This window comes from Ambystoma mexicanum, chromosome 10 (assembly GCF_040938575.1).
Source record: "Ambystoma mexicanum isolate Mex_15411 chromosome 10, UKY_AmexF1_1, whole genome shotgun sequence".
NCBI classification, from domain to species: domain Eukaryota; kingdom Metazoa; phylum Chordata; class Amphibia; order Caudata; family Ambystomatidae; genus Ambystoma; species Ambystoma mexicanum.
The window spans coordinates 272998138-273011987 of record NC_090932.1 but is presented as its reverse complement, the minus strand read 5'-3'; the positions used below and the strand labels follow the sequence as shown (position 1 = coordinate 273011987).

Below are 13850 nucleotides of genomic sequence, written 5' to 3'. Positions count from 1 at the left end.
TTTGAACGTGCCCCACACCATGTGGGGGTTTACTTCTGGACTCTTGTTATTTTGGAAGAAATCCTATACTTCCTCCCCTAATTCCTCTCTCAGCTTCTCATCCCTAAAGATATATGTGGGGAATTTCCACCTCCAAAGCCCTGGGGGGGCCCCAACCTCCTTCTGATCTTTAACATAATGGGAGCGTGATATGACAATGTTATTGCCCCTGGCTCTGTCTGCAATCTGTCCCACTAAGGAGTGTGACACCCACATGTAGTCTATTCTCAAAGCAGTTTTCTATACATGGACGTGGAATGTGTAACCCCTTGCGTCACCCCTTTTCTCTCCAGACGTCCACAAGCGCCAGGCGCTTGATTTTTCCTTTAAGCTCCTTCGAGGGCTTATTGTGGGAGTACGAGATTCTTGTGCTCCTATTCCTGTCTGGGTCGCATGCTAGGTTGAAGTAGCCTGTGAGGATTATCCTCCCTTTTGCAAATCCCTCCAGTTTCTGTAGTGTGGATTGTATGAACTGGTCCTGACCTGCATTTGGAACGTAGAGGGTGGCCAGTGAGAAGACCTCCCCTCGTCCCTGGAGGATCAATGCTAGAAATCTCCCCTTGTTGTCCCTGGTATGGTCTATCAGTGTGAGGTCCAGGGCAGGCTTTAGTGCTATTAGGACTCCCCCTTTCTTGGCTGCATTGTTGGATTGCTGCACTTTTCTGAATCCATGAATTCTCAGCTTGTGTTTGTCCCTGTTGTGTATGTGTGCCTCCTGAAGGGTGACCACATCCGGGTTTTCTCTATTCAGGAAATGCTCCATTTTCTTTCTTTTTATTGGGGCGTTAAGGCCCTTAATAATCAGCAATAGCACATTTAGTGTATTCTGTCTAGCCATCTATTGGAGGTACGTATGTCACCAGTGTCATGTGTTGGAGCGTTTGTTCTGGTTTGGACTAGGGCTTTCCCCTCCTTCTTCACCCTCCACCCTCTCCCCTTACCCCACCCTAGATCTTTCTCTTGACTAGCTGCCGCAAGAAAGTTTTTTTTCTGAGCATAATCGTGCATGGCTACCAGAACATCTCATGGACTAGCCCCTGGTTCGTTTCTTTTCAGTCTCACTCTGTCCACCCGAATCTCGGTGGCGTCTGGCGAGGTTACCAGGTCTGCGAATATCTGCTTGATCGTTTGGGGTAGCTCTGCGTCTCCCTCTGCTTCTGGAAGTGACTTGACCCTAATATTCACTCTCCTCGACCTATTCTCTAGGTCCTCCTTCTGGATTTCCAGGTTGTGGGTGGCCCTAGCCAGATGCTCCATCAAGTCCTCCATTTTGTGCATGTCATCGGCCATTTCCTGTGGCTCTCGCTCGTTCGTGTCCACTCTTGCTTCTAGCGTAAGTAGTTCCCCTTTCACTTCCCTTATTGACCCCGAAAGATCTTCCCTAATCTTGTCTATTTGGGTTTGTATGGTCGAGGCCATTTTTTTCACTGAAAGTCTGGAGGCATCGCTCGAGGACCTTTTGGGTGACGGTTTGATCCACTAGGCCTTCCGAGGGCTGGTACTGTATGGGGGCCTAGTCTTCCCTGTTCCCACTCATGCTCTGTGTCGGAGTGGGCTCCCCCTTCCTTTCTCCACAACTTCTGGATTGGTCCCTCTTTGGTCTTTTCCTCCCCCCCCCCCCCCCTTCACAGAGGTCTGGCCATGGTCTTTCCCTCCTGTTTTTTGACATTGTGGTGCCTGCAAGTGGACCTTAGATGGTCTTGCGGACTCTTTCTTCGCTTCTGCCGGTTGGAGGGTAGGGGGCTCCCTTCCTCACTTGCTCCTGCAAAGTGAGGGGGTGTTTGGTTTTCCCACTTCGCTGTCCCCCAAAGCACGTCTCCCCTCCTGCGCTGCCTTCCCTGCTCCCTCGTGGTGGTGTCTATGTCCACTGAAGCCCAGATCCTGGTGTGGGCCCCATGGGCTGCTCTCCTGACCTACTTTTTGTAATAGGCCCCCTCCGGATAGGTATCCTTTCTTTTTCTTGCCGGTCTGTTCCTTGGGAGGGGTCAGATGCCTGTTTGTGCTTTGGTGTTTGGTCCCCCTCCCGGGGTGGCCTGGTGATCTCAACAGGTAGGTGCCAGTCCTGGCCTTGGGGGACTGGCCCTTCCCTGAGTTGTTATGGCAGGCCTACTTCTTTTTTTTCTGGGGGGGGTTACTTTGTTGGGGGCCCTTCTGTCTTGAAAGGAAGCCCCTTGCTTCAATCCAGGGGGCTCGGGTGAAGTTGCTTGCTTTTGCTGCCCAGGGAGATGAGGTGTTAATGGCTGGGCTCCTCCTTCCCCGCTCCGCTTTCCTCTGTCTTGTCCCCGCTCTGTGCACTCAGGCTGACTGATGGTCAAGGAGCTTCCTGTTGGGACTTTGCTGTGTTGACAGGGGGGATGGAGGGGGCGGGTGCCTTAACGCTGATATTCCTGATGAGGTTGCTCTCTGTGCTCGGCCTCTGGCCCTGTCCTCCCTTGCCCCTGCGTTGCTCGCTGCCTCCAGATGGTGGGTTTATGCTCCTCGCAGGACCCCTGGTATAAATGAGGGACGCAGCCGATGCTGGTCCTGGTCACCTTGCGTCGAGGAAGCCAAGACCACAGCAATGCCTGGGTGTGAATTGTGTGGCTGGCTTGCGACCCGCCCTCCGAGTCGCTCGTTATTTCTCTGGGTATATGGCTTCACCTCGCTACCTTGTTGTGATTCTCTAGCGCAGTGCAGGCCTCAGTCCTTTCCTGCACTGAGCCCAGTGATGATGCAGTGATGGTCTGGACGCCTTTTTTATGTAGGGTTTTCAGGGTAGGCTTGGTAGGCAGGCCTTCGTTTGCCTTAAAATGCCCGGAAATGGGTGTTCATCAGTGTTGGGGCACTTTTAATCACCTGTGGGAACAAAGCTCACCTCCTCACGGTGTGCTCACCACGGCGGCCATCTTGAAGTGCCAAAAGATCATCCTTGTAGTGGCTCTTTCATCATCCCATAGGGTGAGTGATCTTCAAGCCTTGTCCTGCAAGCCTCTTTTCAGTCTTTTTTAAGGATAGACTGGGTCCTTAAGGTTAAACCTACCTTTCTTCCAAAAATTGTGTCTGAGTGTCATTAAAAAAATAATTCTACCTTATTTTTATCCTCCACCTCATCCTGAAAAGGAAGAGAGGCTACCCAGGCTTCACCCTAAACGTGCACGTAGCTTCTACATTTCCAGGTGTCTAAATTAAGACAAGAAAATGTTTGTTGGTTACACAGGCCATAAGTAGGGTATGGCGGTTTCAAATCAAACCTTATCTAGGTGGATCATCCTAGAAATCTCTGAATGTTACAGATTAGCTGGAAAAGAACCCCCCGAGAGTCTCGGAGCACATACGACCAGGGGCATGGCTACTTCCTCTGCCTTACAGGGGGAGTCCCTATTATATTTGTGTGGCGGCAACAATGTCCCCAGACCACACGTTCACCAAGCATTATAGTCGGGACTCTTCCTGAGGCTGCGAAGGTGTTTTGGGGAAGGCAGTGTTTCAGTCTCTATGCACAGACCAATAAGGAACTCCTAAATTATCATTAAAGATTGGACAATTCTGACTCCCTCCTTTAGAAATACAAGAACTATTTTGGGAGTATATCATAAGATAAGAACTACGTGGGAGGACACAATCCATTTGAACAAGTTTCTTACCCGTGGTAACGCTCTTTCGACTGGATGTTTCTCCCACGTATTCCTCATCGCCCCTGCCAGCCTACCTCGCAGTCGAATTGCCTTGTTATTGCAGTTTCCGCTCTTTCAAGGTGAGTAGATCTAGGATTAACCTATACACACAACAATCGGAACTGAAGTCAACGGTCGATGCGCGCGCTATATACCATCGATGATGTCGACACCGAGACGAAGGCCCTCGAGGGACATCGAGTCAACGGGCATCAACGTGCAGCGCCCCTGCTGAAATTGTTTTACAAAGATGAGGAATACGTGGAGAAACATCCAGTCGAAAGAAGATTACCACGGGTAAGTAACTTGTTATTTTCCTCATGAACCCTCACCCCACCTCCATCCTTTCCACACCCTCCAGTAAACCTCCTGTAATTTGCCTCTTTAAGGTCTGCTGTCATTGTCTTGCCAACTGAAGTGCAACAACTATTGAACTGGGGGCAACCAGACGACAAGTCCAAACAGAGGGGGGGGGGGGAACCCAAATGGGGGAACATTTCTGCTGTTGCTACAGACTGGAGAGGATGGCTGCTTTTCGCCAGGAGGCTCCAAAAGGCAATTTACTGCAAGGTTGCAGAAGTAACAACCAGAAGATGGAAGTGCCCTGTACCAGGGACGTTGGAGCCAATATGAGAGGATTACGGTGAGAAGGAAAATAGAGAAGAGAGGCGGGCAGGAATAGGAGCTGCAAAGTAGAGGTAACTGACATGAATGCACAGAGTGGGGAATAGAAGAAAGTACAGGAAAGATGATTCTGGAGCAAGGGGTAACTGGGAGAACTAGTGTCTCAGATGTGGGCTAATCCATCATTTGCAACACAACTGACGTAGCAGGGTGTAACAGATATCAGTTTCTTATCTGCATCATATGGTCAATAACATCTTAAAATAAACAACACTGCTCAAAAAGTTAAACTGATGGCATTGTCTCTTCTCTGTATTCGTCCCATCAGCGTCTCCATAGTGACAAACAATGTTGGTATTTGGGATTCTTGACATCATGATTCTGCTTGCTCCATTCTATGATTGTACTCATTAAGAAGCTCCTTCTGCCCAAGGAATCTCTTTACCACCCCTCTAAGAGACACTCCATCAGTCCAACCTGGAAACGCCAGTAATTGTAGGCTGGCAACTTTGGCAGAGCTTTCCAGCCCCACAGGAAGGTTGCTGAATAGCAGTCATTTAGTTCTAACTGACATACATGATTGTAATTGTAGTTGTGGGGGCGTGTACAGATGGGCACATGTAGTTGGATTGTGCGGTGTGCAGATGCTTGAGGATATTCCCCACATTCCTGCTGCCCCCAACCCTCCCCTTGTGTCCAGTAGACTGAAATGGGGCCTGGAGTTTTTCAAATGCTGTGCTGATGGAGAAGATGTTTAAAAAGTATTTGTTTTCTACATAGTTTGGGAATACGTGGCTGCTTTTCATATGAACAGATTGCCAAGAAAAATCCAGAAAACCAATAATATTCGTGCCAAAATGTCAATTGTCACACACAGGATGATGTCTCTTGTGAATATGACATGTTCAATAGCAACAGGGTACCTGCACCCATCACTCTGAGGTCTGTGTGCTGGATACTGTTAGTTTGAAGATAGTAACACTTGTTATAAACAGCGCTCTGAAGCTGCAAAATCTGTTTCCGCGTAACATTTTAAAACACACAAGTTCGTAGTATTACAACAAAGCCCTCTCAGCAGTTCATTTTGTATGGCCAGTTTTTCAGTACTTGATGGTAAGAATTAGTTTAGAGGTGATTGAATAAAAGTAGCATTGTGGTTATAAAATTCTAGTAAGTCAATATTGTACTTTCTCTGTAGGGTCCAAGGTCGTGCGATCAAATGGTTTTTAATCATCCTTCTATCAAGAAGTTTCTGGAATCCCCATCGCGATCATCCTCCCCTGTGAACCAGCCATCTGAGAGCCTGTCCGCCAACTACTCTGAAACAGATTTGTTATCCCAGCATAATGAGCTCTACTTGAACAAGGACAGTGGCAATGTGGAGATGCGAGAGAGAAGTTCAAATGCTGTGGAACAAAGACCTGCCAGGCTTGGTGGACAGGTAATGTACAGCATTAATAGGGTAAATAATGTTTTGTATTAATTGGTTCTGCGCTTTCACCAAACCGCCGTTCATAAATGGATCAGTACAAAAATAATCATGATAACCAAAAAGAAGCCAACTAAGACGAGTTGGCAAGCAGATGATTTTTCAGGTGTAGACGGAAAAGAGGGTAAATGGTTACAGATTTGAGGTGGAGTGGTAAAGAGTTCCAGTGTTTTGGTGGCAATTGAGAAAATTAATGAAAGCGAGATTGGGCACGAGGTGGCTTGGGGACAGGTATTAAAAACTGGGACTGAGACCAAAGGGAAAGATTGGGGACTGAAAGAGAAATAAGAGCAGAGGTAGGGGGGAGAGAGACTGTGAAGATATTTGAAAATGGTGCAAAACCGTAGACAAAACTCAAAGGATAGCCGAGAGAGGAGAAGAGGGAGAAAGGGCTAACTATACGGATGCTGTACAGTGTGGAGTGACCGGAGCAAGCGGTGTTGGAAATATTTAGGGAAAGAGAAGAATCAAAGAGGACACCCAGATTACAAGCAGGCGCTGAGAAGGAAAGGGAAGTGGGAGGGAAGAGAATGAAGGTGGAGGTACAGGGGCACAGGGATGGTGAATGCAGGAATTAACAATTTCAATTTTTGAGGGGTTAAAATGTAGAAAAATGTGTTCATTTGAAATTGGATTGAAAGAAGACAGGCAGAAATACTAGCATGGAGCAAATCAGAAAAAGGAAGAGAAGGTAACTGAGAACTGGTAGTCAACAGCATAGAAATGGGAAGAGTCTAAAGGAAGAGACGATAGAAGAAAGGGGGGCAAGGTGTAAAGACTAATAAGAAGGGGGCACATGTCTGAACCTTGGGGGGTGGGGGGGTGACCGTGCAACAGCGGGAAAGTAGGGTAGTTTTTACCATCCCAGGAGACAGAAAAAGATCGATCAGACTGGTAAGATTTGAACCAATGAAGAACAGCACCAGAAAAACAGAGCGAGAATGCAAAGTGGAGAGTAGCGTGATCAGCTGTATCAAAAGCCTAGAGTGGAGGGCAGAAACAATAGAATTTGATACACTAAAGTAGGGCACTTTCTGTGGAATGGAATTGGCGAAAACGAGATTGGGATTGCAGAAGAAGTAAATTATGGTCTAGATAGGATGCGACTTGAGAATAGACTATGCATCTTGGAATCTTCAATAAAAATGTCAGACGCGAGAGAGGGCTGAAATTAGAGGGTAAAGAAGGGTCAACAGTGATTTTTTTTCATTGGAGGCAAAATGATAGAACTCTTTAAATCTGAGGGTAATACAGCAGAAGAAAGAGACTAATTAATGATGCAAGTCAGAAAAGGTAGAAAGGGGGATGGATCTTAGTGATGAGGGGAGAAGGATGGGGTTGAGGAAGGAGGCAGTAGGGTGAGCTCTACTGAGGTAGAAGGAGATGTGTTGGTCGCAAAGGGTGGATAAAGGATGTCAGAGAGGATGACCCAGTAGGAGAGAGTGATGAACACAACAGAGTGACCTTGTTAGTAAAATATTTAGCCAAGTCAATCAGTGTAAGGGAAGAGGTTATAGATGGATCAGGGGAAGGGGTGGAAAGGATGGAAGTTGAAAGAGACAACTAAGATGGGGTGAGTATGAAAGAATGAGAGCAGAGAAATATTGTTTATTTGATGTGCACTAGAGAGGAGTTGTAAGTAGAATAGGTAGTAGAGAGAGATACGAGGTCAGTGGGGGAGCACGTTTTTTTTTCCAACAGCATTCATCTCGCGTTAGTCATACGCAAAGAGAAAAGGGCAGGAGTAAGCCATGGTTGGTGTGGCTTAAAGGAGATTAAAATGAAATATGTTTGCAAGTAACACAGGACCTTCAACTATCTATCAGTAAGGCATTTTAGTCTTGTGCTTTTCAGAACCATTCTAAAGACTCCTACATATATTTCATTGATTGTAAGCAACAGTGGATCCTATGTTTTCATTTAGAAAAAGATATAAGCTGCAACTGTTCATACTGAGAAGGCCTTATTTTGTTTATTTATGTATGCAGCCTTGAAAGGGATGATTGTACTGGTTGTTGCCTTGGTCTCTTCTACTGTGGAACCTTTTTTCTAAATGTTTACAGTCCTGATGCAGAGTTCATTTAGAGAAAGTGTATAAACGATGCCTGAAGCATTAGCTGATAGCCACAGAATTAACGGTTTGTACATCTTCCTCACATTCTTTAGTATGTCTGACAGGTGGTGGAGTGCAAGCAGTGCTGCAGCTGATGGTGGCATTCAAGTGCCAGCACATTATTGTGCAGCTACATTTATTTATTTATGATTTGTAAGGTACCAGCTGTGAATACAATTCACTTCATAGTGCCTCAATAAGGGAGGAAGAAAGCTGTTCTTAAGGGCATTAGAACATTCAAATCAAATAAATGCAAGCATGAAGGGAGGAGAGAGGTGGGAAGTGTGCGGGCAGGAAATAGAGGGGACCATAAGGGCAGATACAAGGCCTGGACTGTATAAAATCCACAACATGGATAATTGCAAGCTAGTGAAAAAAATGAAGTAATGCCACATAGCATAGAGTGAGAGCCAAGAAGCCGGCGGTGAGGCCAAAGCAGAGACCTTTGGATCAATTACCTTTTTAAAGATGTGGATCCGGAGTCTTTTCTGAAGCGCAGGTGATTTGCTTCCACACTGAGCGATGTCGACAATTCTTCGAAATGGAAAGACAAAAAGGCTGATCTTAAGAGCCTGTAAGGGCAATACTTGGTCACTTTTGTTTTGGGGGTATGAAGGGCCAGTACCTCAGTAAACCCTGTGGATGAAGCAAAGCGATCCGAGCATCAACGGGTATGCAACACAAAGCGTTCAAGGCCAATTTAATGTGGTCTGTTGGTCTAAGTTCCAAGATAAGCCTAGCAGCTTTGTTTTGGATGACTTGGTTGGTGATACGTTTTGGAAAGCCAAGATGATGTAAGCTGTTGCTGTAGTCTAGACTAGAATGAACCAAAGCCCTTGTCACGTCCACTTTGTGGAGTAGATTGAGAAAAGGGAGGCTTTGAGAACATGTATTAAGTGAGATTTCTTAGCTTGATCCTGAACTGGTGGAGCTGCTAAGATAGCCCATTAAGCTTGTAGCTGTAGGAGTTTGGTTTGGAAGTTGGTGAAACCCAAGTAAGTAGTGGCCATTTTGGTGACTGAGGCATTAGTTGTTGGCAAATATGTAGACCTGGATGAAGCAGAGGCATGACAATCTAGAGCTGGAATCTGTGATGAAATCGCCCTGAAGCCAGAAGGCAATCTGCGTGTTGTCGGCATGGGTTTTGATGGTGCAGGGGCAATAAAGTCAGTCAGTGATGATACGTGTAAAAGAGCCAGGTGGAGGGGATGGAGCATTGTGGGATAGAACAGTGTAGATTGTAGGTTCAGATAGAAAAGGACTGGATCCGACCTGATTCCCCCTATCATGGAAGAAGCAGGAAATCCACCAAAGGGCACTATTCTCAAAGGCAGCCGACATGTCCAGCGGAAGAAGGATGACCGGATAGCCCAACTTTATAGACTGAAGAAATGTCTCATTAAAACAGGGGCTGACTATGTTCCTCTGACGGATTGCAACCCTGATTGGTGATCATGCAACAAATCATTGCAATTTCTGAAATTAAGGTAGTTTAAACTGGGTTGCAGGATTTTGCATCAGAGGAACTTGCATCTCTGCTAGGGTTGGGGTTTGGAGGCCTCTGTTAAGCACAGTGCTTCATCTTGAGAATTACATGGTGGGGCTAGAATGAAGGTAGGGTAAGGGTGAAGATATTTGGATGTCTAATGTTGACACCAGAAAAGACCTAGAAGAGGCGTGTTATGAGCTGTCCTCAATCGACACTTTTTGGGTCTATAGCACAGCAGCATGCCGACGGGGACAAAGCAGGTAGACTACCTGTCTGGCAAGTGAAAAGGGAGGGCGGTAAGCTTTCGTGTGAGGTTGTAGAGGATGCAGAAGGTAAGACGGTGAGGGATCCCGATGTAACTGCAGTGTGTTTCTGAATTTCTGTGGGAGCTGCATTCTCCACAGGATTTGTTTGACGGTCTCTAGGCAGCTGCATGGTTGGAGGAAGGGTAGTTTGGGCAGATTGTCTGATGAACAAGGTGAGACCCTTGGTGCCCCGATTGTATTCCATGACTTCAAATGAGCGATTGGAAGCCTTGGCATGGGTCAGACTCCTGGAATAGATGGTTTGACAGTAGAATGGTACAGGTCCTACAAGGAACTACTTGCTCCTAATTTGTTGGATGTCTGTGCAGATGCGATGGCCCTGGGCAGACTCGCCGGCTCTATGCTGAAAGCTTTGGTGGTTGTCCTTCCAAAGTGGGCATATACCACAGCAAGTGTGGTTCATATAAACCACTGTCGATCAAAGTGGATGATAAAATTCTGAGCCTGATACTGGCTAGGTATTTGCAATGGGTAACAGGATATTGTTCATCTGGACCAGACAGGATTTATCGCAGGTAGGGGTATGGTACATCATTTGAGGAGACTTTCTCTGATCTTGGATAAGTACAGGGACGCCAAAGAGGATGTAACGGTGGTTATCCTTGATTCATATAAGGCGTTTGATGCAGAAGATTGGAATGTTCACTTGATGGTATTGGAGAACGTCAGATTGGGCACAAGACTTATAATTGGGGTATGCCTCCGAGATGAGGGTTCTACCTCCAAGGTGTGTGTTAACAAGGTTGTCTCCTCTACTTGGAGGATTTGCAGTGGAATGTGTCAGGGTTGCCTGCTGTATCCAATGATTTTCGTGTTGGTAATTGAACCCTTGGTGAGCGTGATATGTAAAAGACATGAAGCAGTTGGTCTACTGGTGGGAGGTAGGGTGCCCTGTATCTCGCTGTATGTGGATGATGTTTTATTGTATTTACACAACCTGATCAGGAACTTGGAACCATTTCTCGGTTTGATGAATAGTTTCAGACTCTTCGCTGCAATGATGACTAATTGCACAAAATACAAAAACTACGTGATACTTGAGGCGGTGGGTAATCACTTGGCTCACCTTAGTATGGAAATTGTGGCCGATCCAATGGTTTTAAGTATCTTGTTGTGTGTGTGAGCACCCATTGGAAGTGGGTCTATAAGCAGAATGTGGAACAAGGGATTATTGCATTTGACAAGGTAGCATATTTTTGAGTGAGATTTCTGCTAGTGGGGCAAGTTGCCCTGCGATATTTATAGCTCTGCTGATGATATTGCATTTCCTTCAGGTGATGCCAATGCCTGCCTCTAACAAATTATTTTATAAGCTACATATGCAGAAGCAACTGTCCCAGTGGCGGTGTAGCCTTGATTTTCCCCAGAGTGGATCCCTGCTTCTATCATTCCAATGCAGCACTGCTCCTCCTTTGAATGCCTGGTGTGCAAGCTCTACATCTCTCCTGGCCCCTCTCTCACTGTGCACACTATCTACAGGCTGCCCAGCCAGGTGGCCCTCTTCCTCTGAGTGGGCTGACCTCTCCTCCTTGCCTCTACCTCCCAACTTCACCTCAGAGACTTGAACATCCACCCGGATGCTACCAGTCTTTCTTCAGAACTCTTTCGCAACGGCTGTGATTCTCACTCTATTCTTCCCTCTGGCCAAACTCTGCAGGGCACACCCTGGATGTTTTGATCTCCTCGTACCTCCCCTTCTCTAACCCTCTCACCATTCCTCTCTCTTGGAGTGATCACTTTCTCCTTTCTTCCCACCTCTCTCTCTTCCCTGCAGGTCAAGCTGACTCCAGCACTGCCACCTGCCTTCTTGGTCATCCGACCCAATTATCGTGTGTCAGTTTAGGCTTTTGCTGCTACTTTCTCTCCTCCTCCTGCACCTTTGGCTGACTCGCTCCCTGACACAGCCCTCTCTCTAACTTTCATCTCTCTATCTCTAACACTCTGGATGTCGGCTTGAAGCCTAAATCCAAGTGCAACACTTGGTACGATTCCGACCTCGCCGCCCTTAAACGCAAGTGTAGGGTAGCTGAGAGGAAGTGGAGGTCCTCGGGTGCATCCCCTGAAAAACTGGCCTGCCGCTTGCTCCAAAGGCAGTACAGACTCTGTCCTCTCTAAGAAGAGAGCCTACATCCAAGCCCGCATCTCTGCGGTATCTAACAACTCAGCCGGACTTTTCATAATCTGCAAGGAGCTGGCCAATCCTGCTCCAGTCTCTACCTCTCCTGTTCTCTCCCAGGCCCTCTGCATGGCCTTGGCCTCTCAGTTCACTACTAAAGCTCAGGACATGCTGTCCGTCCTCTCTTCCCAACCTCCTGTCTGAGGCCATCTCTCCTCCTCCTTTCCCCTGTTCACCCCTGTTGATGTTTCTAGACAAGTCTGATCTATGGAAGTCTCATCAAAGCAGGTTCTCCCCTGCTCATCCAGAACAATCAAGGACCACATTGACACCCTCCTTGCTCCAGCCTTGACTGATTTCTGCAATCACTCCTTTGCCACTGGAACTTTCCCCTCCTCCTTAAGCATTCTCTTGTGCACCCACTTCTAAAGAAGCCCTCGGCCGATCCTGACTCTCTGGCTAGCTATCGTCCGATCTCCATCACTCCTTTCCTGGGCAAACTCCTGGAAAAGCGGACCCTCTCCCAGCTTAATCTACATACTGAATCTGTTGGTTGCCTCCATGACCACCAGTCTTTCTTCAGAGCTGCCAGAAGCACAGAAACTGCTCTCCTGAACACCCGTGATGACTTGCTCTCCAATCATGACTCTATTCTCTGCTTTTGACACGGTCAACCATGCCATCCAGCTCTATTGTCTCCGGGACTACCTTTGTATTACTGATCAGACTCTTGCCTGGTTGACCTCCTTTCTCACCCTCTCAGGTCCAACTAGGGCCATCCTCTCTTCTATCTCTCTCTCTCTACTTGTGGTGTTCCCCAGGGGTCTAACCTCTCCCCCTGGCTCTTCGACCACTACCTGGCACCTCCTGCCCACCGCATCGCTACTTTCTGCTCCAATTTTCAATGTTATGCGCATGACACTTGGCTCTCTTTCAGGCTCCCCTCAGCCACCTCTGCTTCTCTCATACCAGACTGTCTGGCCGCAATTCAGGAATGGTGTGCCACCAATGATCTCTGCCGTAATGCCAGTAAGACTAGGATCCTCCTCATTGGGACACCCGTTCCCTCATTTCCTCTCTCTCTCTCTGGCCGCCCACTCTGGGCCCTCTTCCTGCTACTTCATGTGAAGCTAAGAACCTTTGTCATCTTCAACTCCACCCTCCCCTTCTCTCCTCACATCTCTGACATCTCTAAGAAGTCAAACTATCAGCTGCACCTCCTCAGAGGTATTCTTCCTTTTCTCATTTTCCCCCAGAAGCTCACTTTCGAATGGATTGTGTCCTCCCATGTATTCCTCATTTTAGGATAATTATCTGTCCAGCTTCAGCTGCTTCAGAATTATTTTTTCAATGGAGGGCGCTGTGTGCAGGGTCGTCGAGTCGATGTCCCTCGAGGGCCTCCGTTCGACGGTCAACATCATCATCATCATCATCAGTTTAAGTAAATCCCTTAGCGCTGCCATTAGACAGTCTCAACAACATTCAGGCTCATCTTCCTGGAGGGGTAAGTCCTTTCGATTCTACTCCTCATTTGGAAGAAGGCAAGCCGGTCAAAGAGGTCAGAGAAGATTCCCTTGTGGTGGACGAGGGAGAGGTGCCAATTCAGCCCAAGCAGCGGCAAACTTAACTTGAGCCACTGCTTCAGCCGACTCTAAACCCCTGAGGCCTTGACCCACAAACCCCGGTGGAAGGCAGTCTTACTCGGCATTTGAATGAATGGTGGCGCATTACTTCAGATGCTTGGGCACTGGAAACAGTGTCCCAAGGTTACTGCCTTTCTTTTCAAAAAAGGCCACCGGATAATACACAGGGTAACAATTTTTTCAAAATTCCGGACCCGCTCCTTTTGCAGGAAATTTTGACCCTGCTAGAGAAGGGTGCAATAGAACATGTACCTATAACGGAAAGGAACAAGGGTTGGTATTCCCCATACTTTCTGATTCCCAAAAAGGACAGAGGATTGAGACCCATCTTGGGCTTAAGAAACTTGAACAAGTTCCT

General features: G+C 47.2%; 1 protein-coding gene across 4 annotated transcripts in view; it reads left to right on the top strand.

Annotated features, from left to right (window-relative positions):
- Window positions 1-13850, top strand: part of YEATS2 (YEATS domain containing 2) — a 1971885-nt gene that overhangs the window by 321523 nt on the left and 1636512 nt on the right. For all 4 annotated transcript variants that reach the window (XM_069617830.1, XM_069617832.1, XM_069617831.1 and 1 more), the window contains one exon: window positions 5515-5757. In XM_069617830.1, the coding sequence (XP_069473931.1) occupies window positions 5515-5757 (243 nt within the window). The remainder of the gene's footprint in view (window positions 1-5514; window positions 5758-13850) is intronic.